Source organism: Hippocampus bargibanti, linkage group LG07 (genome assembly GCF_051943395.1).
Source record: "Hippocampus bargibanti isolate YZ-2025 linkage group LG07, ASM5194339v1, whole genome shotgun sequence".
In the NCBI taxonomy this organism is placed as follows: Eukaryota; Metazoa; Chordata; class Actinopteri; order Syngnathiformes; family Syngnathidae; genus Hippocampus; species Hippocampus bargibanti.
In genome coordinates this window covers 24,590,304-24,610,754 of record NC_142740.1, presented here as the reverse complement: position 1 = coordinate 24,610,754, position 20,451 = coordinate 24,590,304, and the positions used below count along the sequence as shown (strand labels likewise).

At 41.1% G+C, this 20,451-nt stretch overlaps 2 protein-coding genes across 4 annotated transcripts in view; one reads left to right on the top strand and one right to left on the bottom strand.

The window, feature by feature from the left end:
* The window catches only part of rabgap1l (RAB GTPase activating protein 1-like), a 132,309-nt gene extending 126,053 nt beyond the window's left edge, over positions 1–6,256 (top strand). For all 3 annotated transcript variants that reach the window (XM_089000307.1, XM_089000308.1, XM_089000309.1), the window contains 5 exons: positions 71–175; positions 1,539–1,622; positions 1,785–1,856; positions 2,240–2,440; positions 3,979–6,256. In XM_089000307.1, the coding sequence (XP_088856433.1) occupies positions 71–175; positions 1,539–1,622; positions 1,785–1,856; positions 2,240–2,440; positions 3,979–4,137 (621 nt within the window). In that variant the 3' untranslated portion in view covers positions 4,138–6,256. The remainder of the gene's footprint in view (positions 1–70; positions 176–1,538; positions 1,623–1,784; positions 1,857–2,239; positions 2,441–3,978) is intronic.
* tmem38a (transmembrane protein 38A) overlaps positions 1–20,451 on the bottom strand; it is a 211,604-nt gene that overhangs the window by 53,646 nt on the left and 137,507 nt on the right. The window lies entirely within an intron of this gene.

Genomic DNA, 20,451 nt, shown 5'->3' with positions numbered 1-20,451 from the left:
TGTCATGTGGCAGAATTAGATGCACGTGCGTGGTGTAATACACCTTGGCTGTCTGTTTGCGTGCATTCAGGCAGAAGACAAGGCCGATGTTCTAAACAAAGAGTTGCTCAGCACAAAGCAGCGTCTGGTAGAGACGGAGGAGGAGAAGAGACGACAGGAGGAGGAGACTGCTCAGGTACCGGCGCTCTTCACAAAGCCAGTATTCATCTGTTTTTAGACAGAACTCCCAAAAAACGGCCGTTGCCATGTTCACGCTGCATGTTCACACATCTGTTCAGACTTTGCATATTTAGAAGATTATGGGATACCGTATAAGTAGAGCCGGCCCGGTCGTCGAGTGGTTAGCACTTGGGTGACCTGGTGGTTAACTGGTTAGCACACCGACTTCACAGTGCGAGTTGAAATCCCGCTGTAGCTTCCCTCTCTATGGTTTACATGTTCTCCCCAGGCTTGCGTGGGTTTTCTCCAGGTACTCTGGATTCCTCCCAAGTTCCAAAAACATGCATGGCAGTCTGATTGAACATTCCAAATTGTCCCCAGGTTTGAGTGTGAACGTGGAGCGCAAACCAATAGCTAGCTGGCTAGACAGTTAGCTGGCTAGAAGATTATGGGATACTGTATAAGTAGAGCCGGCTGGCTAGGCTAGCTGGCTATATGGCTAGCTAGATAGACAGCTAGCTGGCTAGATGGCTAGCTGGCTAGACGGCTAGCTAGCTAAAGGGGCTAGCTAGCTAGACAGCTAGATAGCCAGACAGCTAGCTAGCCAGCCTAGATAGCAAGCTAGCTAGCTAGCTAGACTTCCACTAGATGGCTAGCTAGATAGCCAGCTAACCCTCTATTGACAGGTAGCTGGCTAGACAGCTAGCTAGCCAGACTAGATAGCAAGCTAGCTAGCGAGCTAGACTTCCACTAGATGGCTAGCTAGATAGCCAGCTAGCCCTCTATTGACAGGTAGCTGGCTAGACAGCTAGCTAGCCAGACTAGATAGCAAGCTAGCTAGCGAGCTAGACTTCCACTAGATGGCTAGCTAGATAGCCAGCTAGCCCTCTATTGACAGGTAGCTGGCTAGACAGCTAGCTAGCCAGACTAGATAGCAAGCTAGCTAGCGAGCTAGACTTCCACTAGATGGCTAGCTAGATAGCCAGCTAGCCCTCTATTGACAAGTCGCTGGCTAGACAGCTAGCTGGCGAGATAGCTAGCTAGTTAGACAGCTCGATAGCCAGACAGCGAGCTAACTAGCTAGCCAGACACTAGCTACATAGCTTGAGAGCTAGCTAGCTGGACTTCCAATAGATGGCTAGCTAGATAGCCAGACAGCTAGATAGCCAGACAGCTTGCTAGCCAGACAGCGAAATAGCTGGCTAGCTAGACAGCTAGCTAGCCAGACACTTCCAATAAATGGCTAGCTAGATAGCCAGCGAGCCATCTATTGCCCCGTCTTATCCCCCAAAAGCTTTCATTTCAACAGAGCATTACTTTCTGCGGTCATATTTCTGTATATGATTTTTAACCTCCTTGTTGATTGTTGACACCATCAGCTGAAGGAAGTTTTCCGAAGGGAGCTGGAAAAAGCTGAGCTGGAGATCAAGAAAACCACAGCCATCATTGCGGAGTACAAACAGGTCAGAAATTTGTTTGTGCTTCAGCTAAAACTTTGGATCACTTAAGGCACTTTCTGGCTTAGTTTGACTCACACAGGTGTTGCGTCAACACAATATGGGATTTCAATGCATCCTCAAGTTGAAGTTTCATCTGTTATCTAAACTTGTTGGTCTGTGATTCAGATCTGTTCCCAGCTAAGCACCAGGTTGGAAAAGCAGCAGGCGGCGACAAAAGAGGAGCTGGACGTTGTCAGGGTGAGATTCTTTTCATTTACAAGGCGCCAAATGCAAGTTAGCTGCAATTTATTTGCTGCTATATTTTTCATGGTTTCCTTTTCGTCATTATTTATGACACAGGTGTCAAAGTCAAGGCCCGGGGGCCAAATCTGGCCCGCCACATCATTTTATTCGGCCCGCAAAAGCAAATCAAGCATGTTAAGTGCCGTGATGCTTAATGCCAAAATTTCAAATGGTCGTATGTCAACCACAAAAACAGTCATTATTTTTTACTTCAAATTTGAAAACTAGTTATTCATTAATTTGTCATGCAAACGTTCACCATTAAATGTTCTTTCCTGCAAGAACATTTAATTCTGCATGATTTAGTTCCCCTCTAATTTGTGTGCGTTTCTATACAGAGTAAAGTCAGCGGTTGCGAGCACTGTCGAGATCTTTTCAGCACCCTGGGGTGCCTGCAAGTGTCGTCTCCGGGGTATGACAACACAAGCTCGGAACCGCTGGATGAGGAGAAGGATGGACTGAAGGAGCAGCTCAGGCAGATGGAACTGGAGCTGGCACAGACCAAACTGCAGCTGGTGGAGGCCAAGTGTCGTATTCAGGTGAGCAGCGCCAATCCGTCGGGGCAACGATCAAGATAAACATCACATACAGCGATATCTCCGCTAACGAACGCTTCAGCTCGCGAACTTGTGGCCTCACGAACATTAAATTCGTGAACATATAGTCTCGGCTGACAAACTAGTTTTCGGCGGACGAACCAAACCACACGGCGCCACGGTGAGTAGCGGACAAGTTTTCGGCAGATGAACACCAAACCACTTGGTAGAATAGCGCCACAAAATATACCTTATTTTATGTAGAATAAATGTGCTATTGTAATTAAAGAAATAAACTGTACTGTATAATAAAGTCATTTTATTGACCTTTGCGATGGTCGTTGATGTAGTTGCCTCTTGATATCCGAGTGAAGTTGCCGTGCTTTCTCATATCTTTCTAATATCCTCAGTCACAGTGTCCCCTACTAGCTGCTATTCGTTAATCCAAATCAACAGTTTTTTAACCTCTTCTATTGCCTGGGACCGTCGTTTAGTGTCAGAGATGTTCGATCGGACACTGTGGACAAAGACTCGAACCCAGAAAGAGTGTCTTTACTGCCGGCAGGAGACGTAGCCATTCATGACAGACGTCTGAATTCTGCAGCCCTCTGCCAAGCTATTTATTGAGAGTATATGCAAATTAAAGTGAAACATTAGTCAAAAAACATAGTTTTCTTGATCAGTATACCACACCTCTTGTTTTCTAAGCACAAACAGCTGTAAGCAATAAAACATTGTCTTTTCCATGAACTGATAAATTTGTAACCTTGCTAATGAGCTCTTCCTGTTTCAAGTCATAAAATATTCCTGTGATAAAGGAGTTTCCCAAGTCCTAAATTTTGTCCAAGGCCAGATCTCCTACATGAAGATGACAAGTTTAACAAGCTGTGTCTGTTGACCTCAGATTGACCTCAGATTGACCCCCGGGTTGTCCGGTGCTTCAATTGTGTATTTGAGTCACACATGTTGACTAAGCATATAACAGCATGAAACTTTTAAATATGATACCTTCTTATTCTCCTCATATATATGGCAACTTCTTTTTCTCCATCATTGAGATAACACAGAAACACCCTTGATAGCTTCCTTGTTCTTAAGGATGGTAGCAATGGTCGACTTAGCGTAATGATACTGGGACGCTAAGTCACACAAATGCACACCTCGTTTGTGTTTTTCGATGATCTCCTTCTGCTCGACCGTAATTTTCTTTTTCGGCTTAACACTAGCTTATGGTAGGGACTTTTTCGGTCCCATAATGGCAAAAGTACTCCACTCGATAACAAACCACGTCTGCACGCAAAGGAAGTGGGTGTGGAAAACTAGTCCGCCAGCCACTGTGGCGCTGCGTGGTTTGGTTCGTCTGCCAAAAACTAGTTTGTTAACCAAGACTATATGATCGCGAATGTAATGTTCGTGAGCCGAAAACGTCGCGAGCTAAAGCGTTTGTAAGCCGAGGTATCACTGTGCGTCATTTTGACCTTAACCCGAATATTAACTGTCTGTCAACATGTTGAAAAGTATGCACTTTTGTGGTCACGCAGGAGCTGGAACACCAACGAGGAGTCCTGATGAACGAGATCCAGGCAGCCAAAAATTCTTGGTTCAGCAAAACTTTGACCTCCATTAAGAGCTCGACCTCATCTTCGTCCACCTCTTCGTCCACCCAGAGTCCGTGTTCGCCAAAGGAAGGCGCCGCCTAGAGTCGCTCCCCCTGAGTAAAGGATCGAGCGGCAATGTTTTTCTGGCTGTCTGGACTGTGCCAAGATACAAGAGAACAAGATGAATCCATCCCATCTTGGCCTCCTTTGCAGGTGATGGACTTCATGTTCTGTTCGCTCCGTTCCGGCCTTCAAACTTGGCTCAACTTTCCAGATGGCTTGTTCGTGAGGTGATACCTACTACTTTTACACAATTCTGGTGATTTCATGTGAATCCGACCGTGTTTTCTGGAGCCTCTATGCTACTCAAAAGTAAGAATATTGTCGTCGATGGTGACGCAGTGATCTGAAGGAGAGCGAAAGCACCTCTGCACAGAGCTACAACCCGGAACAACGCATTTGTGTTTCTTCTTTCTAGAGTTCTAACTTAATGTTCTAACAAATGTTTTTTAATAACCTTGTACAGTTCTTAAAGGGTTTGAGAAAGATTTTTTTTTCTAAAGTTTGAAATGTTGTTGTGATCTCTGTGAGCACAGTATGTGATCATTCTAGTCGAGTCCAAATGTCGAAAAATGACGTGCGCAAGAATTTCTTCAGTCTGTTTCACATCTGCCTCCCCCTCCCACTCTGGTTTTTTTTTTGACCTGTGTCATGCCAATCGACATTTCATTCATTATCCATACATCCAATTGGTTCCTGAAAGCATTTCATTTGCGTTTTGAATGAAAACAAAGTCCCAAAAAGGAGTCAGCGCTTTGTGAAGCAAAGGGCTTTTACGCTAAACACAAACAAAGGGGGCATGTTCGTCCCAATTCAAACATGTTTTTGGCCGTGAAAGTCTGTTTTTAAAGTTCTAACGGTCACAGATTGCTGCCTATTTTTGCTTCATGTTGGCGTACGTTTCACCGTTTGTTGTTGAGTTTTGAACAGGTCGTCGGTGGTCCATCTTTATTGCCAAAATTGAAAAATAAATTTGCACAACTGCACCAACACCTCGTTTGCTTCTCAGATTATTATTAACTCATTCACTGCCATTCACGAATTTATTCGGGAATTGAAAATATGACGTAGAACGTCTGTGTAAGGCAGCCACTCTCGTGGCGCCGTCTTGAAGTCAAAAGAACATTAAAAAAAACTACATAGCAAATAACATGACAACACAAAGACACAGAGAGTCATTCATTTTTAAGCACTTTCTGTACCGTCTTTGTGACATGAAGCAGTTCCAGATGAAAGAGGAGAGGATCAAAGCATCTTTTCACCGGTGGATCAGGGACATCATGCAACTGTAGGATCGATGCATTGACGCAAAGAGATTGTCTCACATCTCCTGTCCCAAATCCGCTTCAATTCCAAGCCGCAGCAGTTCCACATATGCATGGGCGCTCTGCGCCAACGCTCCTTTTATTGTATTGCATTGTATTTTGGTCAGCCACCCTCATTTCAAGCTCATATAACTCCATACATATATCATTTAGGAATTAACTTTTTTCTGATGAAAGAAGAGAGTCTCAGGTTTTTACGCTGCATTGAATGTTTATGTAGTCTTAAAACTGAATATTCTGTAGGTCCTGGAATTCGAATGAAAATGACAAAAACCCTGACACTGGAGTGGACACATTTTTGCACATGTATGGCAGTGAATGAGTTAAAAGAAAATCTTTCGCCTGCCCATTACTCCATTTTTGATGTCAAAAGGTTAATTTTATCCATCCTGGCATTGCTTTCAACCTTCGCAATGGGCAATCTTTTCAACCGGTTGCCTTTAGTTGCGGGTTAAAGCGATTGGTCGTGCCATAGCAGCCTCCTTGGTCCGATTAGGTCACGTTGGGCTTATCCTCAGTGCCAAACACTTTGCTGGAGGCCGTCACAGTCACCAAAGGGAGACTCTACCATTTCCATCTACATTCCTTGTGTTTTGGAAAAGGTTGCAGAGTTGTGACCATTCGACAAGCGATGGTGTTCTGTCAATTCACACACACTAACATGATGATAAAATGTCAGTTGGTTTCAGGGTTTTAAGAAGCACAGAACAATTATTTTATCTGAGGTTTCAGTCAGGACGGCTGCCAGTTTATGATTCACCCTCGAGTGGTCACTTTGAGAGACGATTAATGTTTGCTGTTAATTCAATGCATTAATAAATATTAATAAATGTCAAATGCACCCTTTGAGCTTCTCCTGAATTTTCATTTCTTGTTTATGTCGATGTCTCAGCTGTGGAATACCAACTCGTTCACCTTGATGACTAAATACTTTAGCAAATCAAAGTCAGTCATCTTTATTTTCAAATATGCTCATATGCATGGCATACAGCACAGATGAAATTACTGTCCTCTCGGACCCAGCATGAAAGAATATAATGACTTTAACAAACATAATAAACACGAAAATGCCAATTTGCCGGGAGAGAGGTTATTTTGAAATATGTTAAATTGTTTTATTTCACCGTGTTTTTTTAGCTGTAATATCATTCATATTTTTTAATAAACATTCTACATCGTAATAACACATTTTTTTTTTTTTCCCTGTGGACAAATTCAATTTGTCCACAACAAAAAAAGCAACAATGCTCTACAACAAAGAACAAACTTGATTATTGCTAGAAATATGTTGTAACTTGTTCAAAGTACTAATATTTACAATTGAAACGTTAATTAAATTGCGTAATGAAATATTACACACGCATATAGTTTTTTATCAGTAGGTAAGGATAAATTGAGCCGTTAGTAAGGTCACACGTGTCATCTTAGGCACCTCAAGCGTGACACGGAAAAATGATTGATGAATGCTTTTCTTTTGCGTGAGCATAAATTGGAAAAGTTGCCCAAAGTCGACACTCTGTGGAAAGCAATTTGTACTTCAGCCTTGTTATTAAAAATAAGAACATTAAATATTTTATGCACGCAAATAGCCGTTTTTTTAGCATGAGTGTAGTTGCAAGCATACTTTGTGCTGCTGAAATGTGTAATGCAACAGACGTTTATTTTATGTCCACTAGAGGAAGCTCTAATACCGTGGGAGAAATTACAGACTTATACCGAAAACGAAAGTTTAAAAAGTCCGTTTGCAATTTGTACATAAATGACCTTTGCTGTTATGTACATATTATTGGTAGAACGTTAAAATAACTCCAAAGACATTCGGGAAGTTAAAAAGGGAAATATCTGTCATATATCGTTCAAACACAAATTTGACTCTTTCACAAATAAAATCCAAATGAGGTGTTTAAACACATAAGGAATTAATTTAATTAATTTGTTTGGAATTAATCAGACGCGCCCAGTCATGTTAACTGACCTGGTGTGACGTACTTCCTACAAGTATTATTACTGTTGTATTTAATAATAATAATAATAATAATAATAATAATAATAATAATAATAATAATACATTTCATTGACAAGCGCCTTTCAAAACTCTCAAGGACACTTTACAGTCACAGGATAAGTTTTTGTTTGGGTGAGCAGCGCCAGCCACTTGCGCCAGCGTTCACTCAACCCGGAAGTAACTCAAATAGATAGAAAGTGAGCAAGCTAGCTAATTGATAGCTAATTGATAGCTAATTGATAGCTAATAGATACAGTAATAATAATAATAATAATAATAATAATAATAATAATAATACATTTCACCTATTAGCGCCTCTCAAAACTCCCAAGGTCACTCCACAGCCACAGGATTTTTTTTTTCCTTCATCTGATTTTTTTTCCCCACCCCACAGGCAGTATTTTACAAGTGTGCTCTTTGTTTTGTCTAAGGCAAAACAACTTTTTGAAATCTAATCACGTGAAGCCGAAAGTCATTATAACATTACGGGTCACATGGGATATGCGGTGAGTAGACGACATCCAATGGCAGAGAAAGGAAAACAACAAATGAACAAGTTCTTTTGCAAACAGTTACTGTACAAGCACCGCCCTTCCCTTCTTGGACTCGCCCATTCTGCTCTGATGCTGCAGACTTTTTGTTGGAAACAAATACAGTGATGCCTCAGCTTACAAACTTAATTGGTTCCCAGAAAGTGTGTGTACGGCGAAAAGTGTGTCTTCCAAACATTAATTTCCCATAGGAAACCATTAAAAATGTGAATACAGTAAAGTCTCGTTATATCGATACGCAAGGGAATCCGAAAAAATATCGATATAACCGGGACTATCGATATATCCGACACTGTGGGGGGGTGCGTAAATGCGGCATCTTTGTTATGGCATGTAATTTTATGATTGGGTTCATGGATTGCGTATCTAACATGTTTTTTGTACAGTAGTGAAGTGAAAAATAAAGTTGTGCATAAAATAAAAACGTCTTTACACTTTTTAATGACTATTTCCTTTCAAAAATGCAACCAACCAATGCTAAATCGTCAAGTTCTATTCACACGATGCCACGAACGCCAGCATGTGCAATCATATGAAAAACAGTGATTGTTGCAAACAATAAAGATATCTGGATGCAACACAATTAAATACTGTACATGGATGAAAAACCAAAACTGCAACATTTACATAACTTACGTGACGTTCGAGAGTGTCTGAATAGAATGCCGGCGCGCAGCTGTGACGTTACAACAGCTTTTTGACTGACTCAAGAAACACAAAAAGTGATGTTGGTTGCCCTTTAATGCACAGTATGGAATGTACAGTCATTTTCAAAATCATGACTCTTCAGCAGACAAAACAACAAACATTGTTGCAAAAAACGCTTGCATTCATGTAACAGTACATGTACATAACACTGCAATTAGTATGTATGTAAGCTATTTAAAAAAGTCATCAATCTTCTTCTGCTTCCCATTTTTATATTTTAATATGAACACTTCCATCTTGTTTAACGTTTCTAAAAAACCGGATGCATTTTCTACGGATTCAAAGAAAGATCGCGTGTCCGCAACCCCTTGCAACGTTTTTGTCGAAGTTGCAAAAGGTGTTCAGTCGCTTCTTCTTCATCGTCATCATCATCATCATCATCACGGGAATCTACTGTGGCATACTTGGCTTTGACATCCGCTGCGATATCCGCATCTGATGAGCTTGGGAATGTCGCAATGTCTTTGTCGACTGCGACATACGATGCAATGTCGGCGACTTTTAGCTTTTCAGCCAACACTGCAAGAGGAATGTTGTCGTCATCCTCTTCGTTAGCTGCAGATGTTTCCTCACTGCACCCTGGATTTTCAAATTTGCAGTGACGGAAGCAGTTCTTGATGGTGTTTTCCGACACCGTGCTCCACGCTTTGGAAATTGCTCTGATGGCATCCAAAACAGTCCATTGTTGAAGACACACGAGCAGCCGTCTGATACACACGAGCTGCCGTCTGAAAATGGCGTCTGCTCGGGAGAGCTGCTCACGTAACAAGACACGTGACCAAGTTGACCAATGGCGCAACGGATATATCGATGTAAACAACAAAAATGGCCGGCGGGGGATGAAAAGGAGCACCGTAATAACCGGATTATCGTAACAACCGGGTATCGTACTAAACGGTACTAATTATACATAAAAAGACTAGAAATGTGCAAGAGAAATGAAAATAATATCGTAATAAGCGGCACTATCGTTATAACCGATATCGATATAACGAGACTTTACTGTAATTCATTTCCAAGTCCCCATAAAACAAATTTATACTAAATAAGCCTTAAAACTACACAAAATATACATTATTTTATGTATAATAAATGTGCTATTGTATTGATGAAAAGGTTTCTTCAGCCGTCATCTGTACTTCTTTGAAGGTGTCTGACGTTTCGCTTCTTATCAAAGAAAATTCGTCAGCAAATTGCTGTCGGAGCCCTTTTGTCCAAATATTGTTGTAACAAAAGAACCATCACTTCCTGTCAGACTGCACACTTTTTATTCTCAATATGTTTGCATTTACTAAGCGTTACTCAGCGAGTGGGTATTTCAACTGTTCTCAGTTGCCTCAACTAGGTGAATAAAGGTTGAACTCATTCAGTGCCAGACGCGCAAAAATGTGTCCATTCCAGTGCCAGGGTTTATGTCATTGTCATTTGAATTCCAGGAACCACAAAATATTGAGTTTTATACTACATAAACATTCAATACAGCGTTAGAAGCCTTAGACTCTTCTTTCATCAGAAAAAAAAAATAGTTAAATCCTAAATTATCTGGGTCTGGAGTTATATGAGCTTGAAATGAGGCCGGCTGTCCAAAATACAATACAATACATACATATTGGTTTTTATAATAATAATAATAATAATATATTTAATTTATAAGCACCTTTCAAAACTCTCAAGGTCACTTTACAGTCACAGGATAAGGATATTTTCTGTGGGTAAGCGGCGGCAACCACACGCGCCAGCGTTCACTCAACCCGGAATAACTAAAATAGATAGAAAGCTAGCGAGCTAATACATAGCTAATAGATAGTTATCCAGATAACTAACCAGATAGCCAGCCAACTAATAGATAGCAAGCCAGTTAGCTAATAGATAGCAAATAGATAGCAAATATATAGCGCTTTAACAACAGCTGAAGCTGGAACAAAGCAATAACATGGACAAAAGGGTAATGCTGCCCGCTTATGGAAAAGAAAAAACTTTGCCAGAGGCCATGGCCAACGCTTTATCCCCACCCAAGCATGGAAAAAACAAAACCCGAACAAATTTGGGAATGGCGCTCTACGTCATATTTTCAATTCCCGAATAAATTTTTGAATGGCAGTGAATGAGTTAATAAATGTAGAATATTCTTGACAAAATTGACCCGGAACATTGTACTATTGATGAAAACTGAATGCCGTGTATGTTCCTGTTAAATTGTGTGAAATATAAATGACCCCGATGTGCTCGCTAATGTGCTCAAAGCATATGTGCTTAAATGTATCTCGTATCAGACAAGCAGGAATGAAGCAACAAATGACAAATGAGACCCTCACGATTTGATTCTGGCAGCTGCGAGGCAGACAGAACACCATGTTCCGTGCCGGTGATCAGTTTCACAAAGCTGCCGTGTGATTGTAGACCATAGATAGACTGTGCATGCTGCCATCTGATGGTTATTGTGACACCCCGCCAAGGTCTAAGTGGGGCTGTCGGGAGTTATGAGGAGCTCTTTGGTTGGACGGTGTTAGGTATGAAAGGTAAAGTGAGCTAATTTTTCATTTGGGTGTACTTTGCTTGGTCATTCTGCTCTGAGGCAACAGACTTTTAATTGGGAACAAAAAAGGGATTCAACTTCCGAATGTAAATCAGAGGATTGAGATCCTCACATAACAAAAACAACAACATGAACGCCTCCTTTCAGCATTCTTGTTTTTTTCCCTTCCTCTGTCACGTTTCTCTAAAACTTTCTGTATTTCGACAGATGCCAAGTCAGCTGTCTGTGATTATCCATTTTCGCTTTTGACAAAAAAGCAGACTAGCAGAATTCAAATTAACGTTTTGAGTGTGGACAAAAAAAAAATCCTCTCTTCATCCCCAGGACTCAATAAGTTCAGTGGCAACAAACTGCTCGACGTGGAATTGATTTGGTTATTTGTTGTCTTTTGTGTTGCGGTCAGATGTTTTGCTGTCACAATTAGCAAGGTGGTGGTGGTGGTGGACCCCAAAAAAGCAGGCAAGAGGGAAGATCATGGTGTAATTGACAAATTGTATTAAATAAAGTCAGCAGGAACAAAATCTCAAACAAAGTTGGAACAAAAAGGTCCAAAGTAGCAAAGAAAACAATGAGTAAAACATAAGACGAAAAAAACCTGACAATGAATGGTCGGGCCGAGACTCAACAACCAACCCCTGCGCAGCTGGAGGTAGGGCCCTACAGTGCCACCCATTGGTCGCAAATTGAAATGTGACAAATATTGGCTCCTCCTCCTGCTGTTGCTTCTGCAGAATGCAAGTTTTGCAGTTGCCCTGTCAGGCAGCATGATCCATTTTACAACATTCAGTTGATTCTCTGCAGTACATCAGAGTTAGATTCTTCAGAGTCACACTTTCAAAGAGCTCCCTGCCTCTTTTAATCTATACGGCCAAGAGAACGAAGAGAAAAATAGACCATCAAGAAGAGGACCACTACCCCATCTTAACTCATTCACTGCCAGACGTGCAAAAATGTGTCCATTCTAGTGCCAGGGTTTTTGTCATTTTTACTGAAATTTCAGGAGTCACAGAATATTGAGTTTAGGACTACATAAACATTCAATGCTGCATAAGAAATCTGACACTCGCTTCTTTCATCAGAAAAAAAAGAGTTAATTCCTAAATTATATGGGTCTGGAGTTATATAAAATTGAAATGAGGGTGGCCGTCTAAAATACAATGCAATACATACATATTGGTTCATATAGCGCTTTAACAACAGCTGAAGCTGGAACCGAGCGCTAACATGGTAAATAGGAAATGCTGCCCCCTTGTGGAATAGAAAAATATTGCCAGAGGCCATGGCATTATCGGCAACCAAAAGGGACAAAAAACAAAACCCAAACAAATTCGGGAATGGCGCTCTGTCATATTTTCATTTACCGAATACATTTGTGAATGGCAGTGAATGAATGAAAGTGAAAACCCCGTTTTGGTGAGCGTGAGGAGTCTCTGTGCATAGAAAAGTCCATGTAAACACACATAATGTGCATTGTGTACATCCCCAACGATGCAAATATAGCCCCATGATGACTCAGCACACGTTTGAAATACTGATTTATGGCTAACTGCACATGTATGCGACATTTGCACAGCAGCCACAAAGTCAAACTGCCCAGATGTTCACGGGAGAAAAATAAGAGAAAAACAATTGCTGCATAAATGTTCATGGATGGCTTTTAATATTAAGAGAATACAATAGAACAGGATGGAGGCCAACGAAATGAGAGATGCTACAGTGGTCCACCGATGGTGCTTTCACGGTCTGTAAACAAGCCTTATTTAGAAGTGGAGCTATTAGATTTCGAGCTGACACCAGAGTTGTGTGTTTGTGCACGCGACCTGGGCCACGAGAGGCCACAAATAAGCACTGTTAAAAAAAAGTGTTTGGATTAAATGTGTTTCCACGAAGTAGTTGTCATGAGAACGAGTCACAGACAGTAAACAACAGAGGCCAAAAAGTGATCATTGTCGACACTTTATCATTTTGCAAGCTGGAGATTTGATGTGATGATGTCTGGACAAATCAGGAATGGAAACATTTGTCATAGTCTGCTAGGAATGTTTACATCTTTAGCCTCTTTGGAGTTAAACCCTGCAGATTTGTTTGGAATATAATAATAATAATAATAATAATTATTATTATTATTATTATTATTAATTATATTTCATTTATAAGCACCTTTCAAAACTCTCAAGGTCACTTTACAGTCACTGGATAAGTTTATTTCTTTGGGTGAGCAGTGCCAGCCACTTGCGCCAGCGTTCACTCAACCCGGAAGTAACTCAAATAGATAGAAAGTGAGCAAGCTAGTTAGATAGCTATTAAGCTAATAGATAGCCAACCAGCTAGATAGCTAGCTAGCCAACCAGCTAGATAGCTAGCTAGGTAGCTAGCCAGATAGCTAGCTGGGTAGCTAGATAAATAGAAAGAGGTAATAATAATACTAATAATAATACTAATAATAATACATTTCATTTAGAAGCGCCTTTCAAAACTCTCAAGGTCACTTTATAGTCACAGGATAAGTTTTTCTGTGGGTGAACAGCGGCAGCCACTTGAACCAGCGTTCACTCAACCCGGAAGCAACTCAAATAGATAGAAAGTGAGCTAGCTAGCTAGATAGCTATTAAGCTAATAGATAGCCAACTAGCCAACCAGCTAGATAGCTAATAGGTAGCAAATAGATAGCTAGCTAGATAAATAGAAAGAAGTGAAGAGAGGAAAAAGGAAATAAGAATAGTGAAGAGTAAAGACAAAAAAGCTAAATGGGGAATGCTAACAAGTATGGCTGTCATCTCCATTCCCATGTAGTGAGTTCACATTGAAGGGAATATTCAAAGCCCTGCACAAGAAGAAACAAAAACAGTCATTGTCACTTTGCTTCTGTTGTCTTGGGCTGCCGAGATGAAGTCAGGAAACTGGAGACAAGAAAGAAGAAGTAGCCTACGGGTGGTGCTGAGTGGTCGCAGAACCGGTTTTATCCAGTGTGGGCTATGTGAGTGCCCCTCCTTATTTCCCCTGTAATGCTGCCCCCCCCCCCCCCCACCCCCCTCAAATGACTCAGCCGCCTCTTCAAGTGCACCGTCATGCGCTGATGGTCACCAGAAACAACTTGGATACACATTCTGGACAAGTGGAAGAGGATACACGGCACATTTACAGGTCGACTCCCTCCACCCTGGAAGCCACCCCAAACCCCTCTTCCTTCCGATACAACTACAGGCCCGTGTTCATAAGTAAAGAGTATGGCTACGTTAAAAATCTCAAGGTGACCCCTATTATTAAAGGACAACCGACATCACTTTGTTGTTTCCTAAATGACATCACAAAAACGTTTTATAGCATCTAAAATACCCAAAACACGCAGGCTGATATTTTTATTCAAATACAAAACACCAATAAAAATGATTTAAAGTGTCTAAAATCTGCAATGAAAAAAATTGAGCTGCGAATTGGGCATTTTCAGAAAGTCCCGCCCCCAGTTCGTGACGTCAAGCCAAGACGACTTGCATTGCTGGAGAATCAAAACAATGGCTTCAGATTCGGAGAATATGCTTTCTTGTTACACATCCAGTTATGAATATGATTCAAATAGTTCTGAAGAGGAAAGCATACACGTTTGCAATCGATTAAAGAATTTATTCCGTGCCATTTTGAGGCCACATTGGGAGGAAATGTATGACCAAAAAAGAGGCAGAAAATGGCGGCCAAGCTCCTGTAAGGAATTAATCAGCCCGTTTCCACAGGCTGATAAATTCCTTGCATGGAGCTTGGTCGCCCTCTTCTGGCGGCTTTTTGGTGCAACACGAGGTTTTCAGACCAAACAAGTACAGCAAAATACATTGACGTGATGGATGAACTGCTACAACGTGTCTTTTTTTTTTCGGTCAGGGGCGTTCCTTCAGTGACGTCACGTACGGACTCGTCACCAACTCAAAAACAAGACTTCCGGAATATTCAGCGCGAGTCTTAAAACGTAAAATATAGCTATATGCGGTGGAATATGTGTAAAATACGCTCAGTAGAAGTCATTTGAAGCCATTTTCCAAATTATGGACACAACTTGTCCGGAGACGTCGGTTGTCCTCTAAATATATTGATGCTCTTGCATACATACCCCACATACCTTTGCATGAACTCTCTGCTACTTGCTCCGAGCCTATTTAGGTTGCCCTTATCTATTTATACTATATGTGCTCATGAGAAACTTTCGGAGCAGTGGCTGTGGAGAACATGCACATTGCACTCAGGAAGGCCTGGGTACAAACCCAGAGCCCAGAGCCTCTGAAATGACTCGGCAACTCCAATATGCTGCCCTACGTTGTTGTGTGTATTCCAATGCACACAACAGTGCATCTCGTGAATTATGCTATTCATAAACAACTCCTACTATAAACTGCTATTATCAATCCTGCATCTTTTCCTGGGAATTAGAGTGTCTCCCTGTCTTGTCAAGTGTTAAAGGTGGCTAAATTAAGTCATTCGCTTCCATTCCCGAATTTGTCCGGGTTTTGTTTTTTTCTTGCGGAGGTGCCAATAAGGCGCTGGTCAGACCTCTGGCAATGTTTTTGCCCTTCCCCGAGGTGGCAGCATTTGCCTTTTGTCAATGTTAGCGCTATGTTACAGTTTTAGCTGTAGCTAAAGCGCTACATAGATCAATGTCCAGCTACATATATCAATATTGTTTTCTTATACCTGCAGTATGTACAGTTTTTGTTTTTTCACCTTTCAAATTGCTGCTGTGGACCGCAAATGTCCCCATTGTGGGACTATTACAGGCTTTCTGATTCTGAATATGTATGTATGGTTTTGTATTTTGGACAGCGAACCCCATTTCAAGCTCATATAACTCCAGACCGATGCAATTTAGGAGTTACCGTATTTTCCGCACTATAAGGCACACCTCCGATGAATTACATACTGTATTTTAAAACTTTCCATGTATAAAACGGATGGGATTATAAGGAGCACCTTCAATAAATGACATGTTTTGATATGTTTTTCCATATATAAGGTGCATTGGATTTTAAGGAGCATGGTCAGCCTTTGAAAAAGATTGAAGGCCTTTCGGTGGTGCGCCTTATAGTGCGTAAAATACGGTAAGTCTTTTTTTTTTTATGAAAGAAGAGAGTCTAAGGCAAGGGTGTCAAAGTCTTTTTTTTTTTTTTTTTTTTTTCATTTTTTACGGTTTCCTCTCGAGGGCCGTTATGAATTTGGGGAAGCCATTAGAATGTTTAATCCCCTCCACATATTACATATAGAGCACCCAACAAATTAATAAATAACGAGTTTTCAAATCGGAAGTCAAGAATAATGACTGTTGGTTTACATCCACCTTTCAAATTGCTGCTGTGGACCGCAAATGTCCCCATTGTGGGACTATTAAAGGCTTTCTGATTCTGAATATGTATGTATGGTTTTGTATTTTGGATAGCCAACCCCATTTCAAGCTCATATAACTCCAGACCAATGACTGTTGGTTTACATCCAAAAATATGACATTTCGGTTAGGATTTTAGCAAATATGGAATTTCACAAGTTTGATTTGCTTTCGCGGGCTGAATAAAATAATGAGGCGGGCCAGATTTGGCTCTCGGGCCTTGACTTTGACACCTATGGTCGAAGGTTTCTTACGCTGCATTTAATGTTTATGTAGTCCCACAACTCAATATTCCGTAGGTCCTGCAATTTGAGTGAAAATGACAAAAACCCTGAGTAGACACATATTAGCACATCATCTGGCAGTGAATGAGTTAAGACTGATTGACAAAGTCTGGAATTGTAAAAAAAAACACTGCGTTAAACATGTATGTAGAAATACTCAGACAACTTGTCCAGTGATATTTAACATGCTTCAAAACTTGTCCGAGCACCGCATCTGAAAATGCACAGGACATGCATGTACCGGTACTGCGCATTGTCACATGCAGTGGTTCCCATGAACCGAGGCCATTAATGTCTTCTGTCTGTACACTGATTGCCGGCCCCCAGCCAGATGGGATATCGTCAGCAACTCCCCGTGGCCAAGAACTGAATACACACAACCGGCATACTGTTGATAATGGTTGGATTGATGTTCACACGGATGGTCTCACGTGAAGAGAAGAAAAAGAGTTTTTTGTTTCCGGATGGTGGTGGGCTCTGACAAATCATAAACAGCGCTAGCAGCAGGTTGGCGAGGTCATGCTGGCTGCGCATCCCAGACACCATGAGAACGGGTGCTAATAGTGGACTCAGCCAGATGCCAGATTGTAAACGTATTTTCATACTGACCTTTCTTCTACTTTCAGCCAAGATCGGATGCACACACTATTAATATATTTTTATAGCTCCAGCTATCTTCATCATTCCGGCAAACACGGCTGGGAGTGTGTTCTACTTCCAACAGGTTGGGGGTCCATGCTTCTTATGACTGAAAATCCACACACAGTCAACAAAAATCTATGATGTCTGCCTTTTTCTGTTATCCATCTAAGTTCAAAAACACTATCGTTTTGGAACTTAAAAGGGACTAAAAAAGTTTCCAAGTTGAATATAGATTTTTGACAAACCCAAAAACTGATGACGACTTACACGACGTATACAAATCACACTGGATGAATTGATTTTGGAAATGGGTCCAATCTCAAGACATTGGTCAACCCACCCACCACACATTGGGAGGGTGATGGACTCTCATTAATATCACGACTGTAAGTGGAGCTAGAGGACCATGACTAGACTTCAAGTGTCTGTTCCTTGGCCACCAAGAGGCAGTACATGGACATGTACATAAACAAACGAGACAGCTGTTCAATAAGAGCTGTCCGTAACATTACACATTTTTCATAAAGGATAAATAATGGCTGTATTGTTATTATTATATCCATCCATTTTCTGATATGCTTTATCCTCACAAAGCTCATGGGACATACTGGAGCTTATTTGAATTGTTTTGGGGCAGTAGGTGGGGGATACCCCAAACCGGTTGCCAGCTAATTGCAGGACAGACAAAGACATTCATTTTTCTTTGTATTTTCATTTTGTACAATGTCCCAGCGTCATTGGAATTGGGGTTTGGAGGAGCACCCTGTGGTCTGTGTTTTTTCACAAACAGGAGAAAATATCCGTTTGGCTTCGTTCATTCCAACTACGTCATTGGCACTTTGAAATTTGCGTGCTAAAATGTGCATTCCTATGAATTAGCTCACATGACTCATTTGATGATTAGTCATAAAACTCAAGTGCCGCTTCGTCAAGTCCAAATCCGCCTTTATGACGAACTTAAGTCGTGAACCTTTTGGCAAAGTATCTCCTTCTACCTTGCAGCTAAAAAATGTGTTGTACATGGACATGGGTGAGGTTTTACCACTTTGATTTTTTTCATTGCAAAGCTCCTCGGCTGTGTTTTAATACTCCGACAATTAAAATGTGGCCATTTCCTTTAAGACGACTGGAGCTACGCGTTATATGCTTGCTCCACATCCAGCAGGAAATGTTTTCAAAATATTTTCTCTAGTCAAACATTGAAGGGAGCCTTCGAGACGTGACTCTGTTATATTTGTCTAGGACTGGCCATTACATTTATTACATGTCCATAAGCTGTGATATGAATTATTGAAGTGTGTGTGTGTGTGTGTGTGTGTGTGTGTGTGTGTGTGTGTGTGTGTGTGTGTGTGTGTGTGTGTGTGTGTTTTCCAATGCCTGAAACATTTTTCTCAGAATCAGTCAGTCTGTATGATATCTCCAAACAATCCCTGAATAATTCATAATGGACCCCAAATATTGGATCACCCTGCTGTCACTCCTGCAGAATGCGAACATGTAAGGAATTTTGTTGAAAAATATTTAGGTGCGATATGGCCAATATACCATAGTCGAGTGCAGTGGTTAGGAACCTTTTTGACTAAGAGAGCCATAAAAACAACATACAGTGATACCTTGGCTTACGAACTTAATTGGTTCCCAGACAATGTGTAAGGCGAAAAGTGTGTATCCCAAAAATTAATTTCCCATAGGAAACCATTAAAATGAGAATAATCCATTCCCAGGTCCCCATAACACAATTTTCTACTTTCTAAGCCTTAAAACTACACACAATATACCTTATTTTATGTATAAAAAAATGTGCTTTGGTATTATAATTAAAAAATTAACTGTACTGTAAAATAAAGTCATTTTATTTACCTTTGTGATGGTCGTTGATGGCTTGATGGAATGGATAGCTTTTTGCATAGTGTCTCAAGGAGCTCTGGGTTATACATCTTGGAAGTTGTGATATTGCAATAGCAACAGATGCAAGCAGACACAATAGAAACATCATTAATAGCTGGTTCCCTTGCTTGTCTTTTCATTTCAAATTGAACTGATGGCGAGTGCCGGTTATTTGTGGAGCCTGATTGAGGGGAATTTCAAGCTAGCTCGCAGTAACTTTCTGGGTCCATACACGAAGTTACTGCTAGCTAGCCCGCACACTGCTCAGTAGCTTGCCCGCTCGCAGAGTATATTGATGTGAATGTAGCATGGGCCGTGTCAAAGTGCCACTGACATTCGACTGTTTCATCGAATCACGGCAGAATAATTTCTCCCGACAAAGGCGAATCCTTTGGTCCATTTATCCTGAAGTGTACAATACTCGTCTTCTTTTAGACTTTAGTCATACACAGAAAGTCCCCAGTTCATAACAGGATGGTAACATTGCTGACTCCATTTGAGGGCATCTTGAAAAGAATCGTAAATGACTGTATTAGTTTTTTAAATGCACTGTACATGCTAAATCTATGCAGGGCGGCCTAGTGGTACAGTGGTTAGCATTTCAACTTCACAATGCAGAGGTCCTCAATTCGAACTCCGGCCTTCTTGTGTGGATTTTTTTCTGTGAAATGTGTACCTTAACTCAATAAAGTGTGGGAACCACTGATTTGGGAATACAGTATCTTCTTTTCCTTTCGGCTTTTCCCTTCCGGGCTCGCCACATCGAATCAGTGACCTCCATCTTCAGAGGTTTGATTCACATGTTTGTTTTGGCCAAGCTTTTACGTCGGATGCCCTTCCTGAATACGATCTCCGCAAATCGGTACCGGGTCTGGCACATATCTGGTACCTCTGCACTGTGAAGTTGACTTGCGGGTGGCGTATTGATGAATTACAGTACGTAACGTTTATTCAGACTTCAACACAGAAGATGAAAAAAGGACCAAGCTTTTTTGCTTTGTGGCAATCGTATTCCCGAAAGCAGTGGTTCCCATACTTTAGAATCAGAAAGCCTTT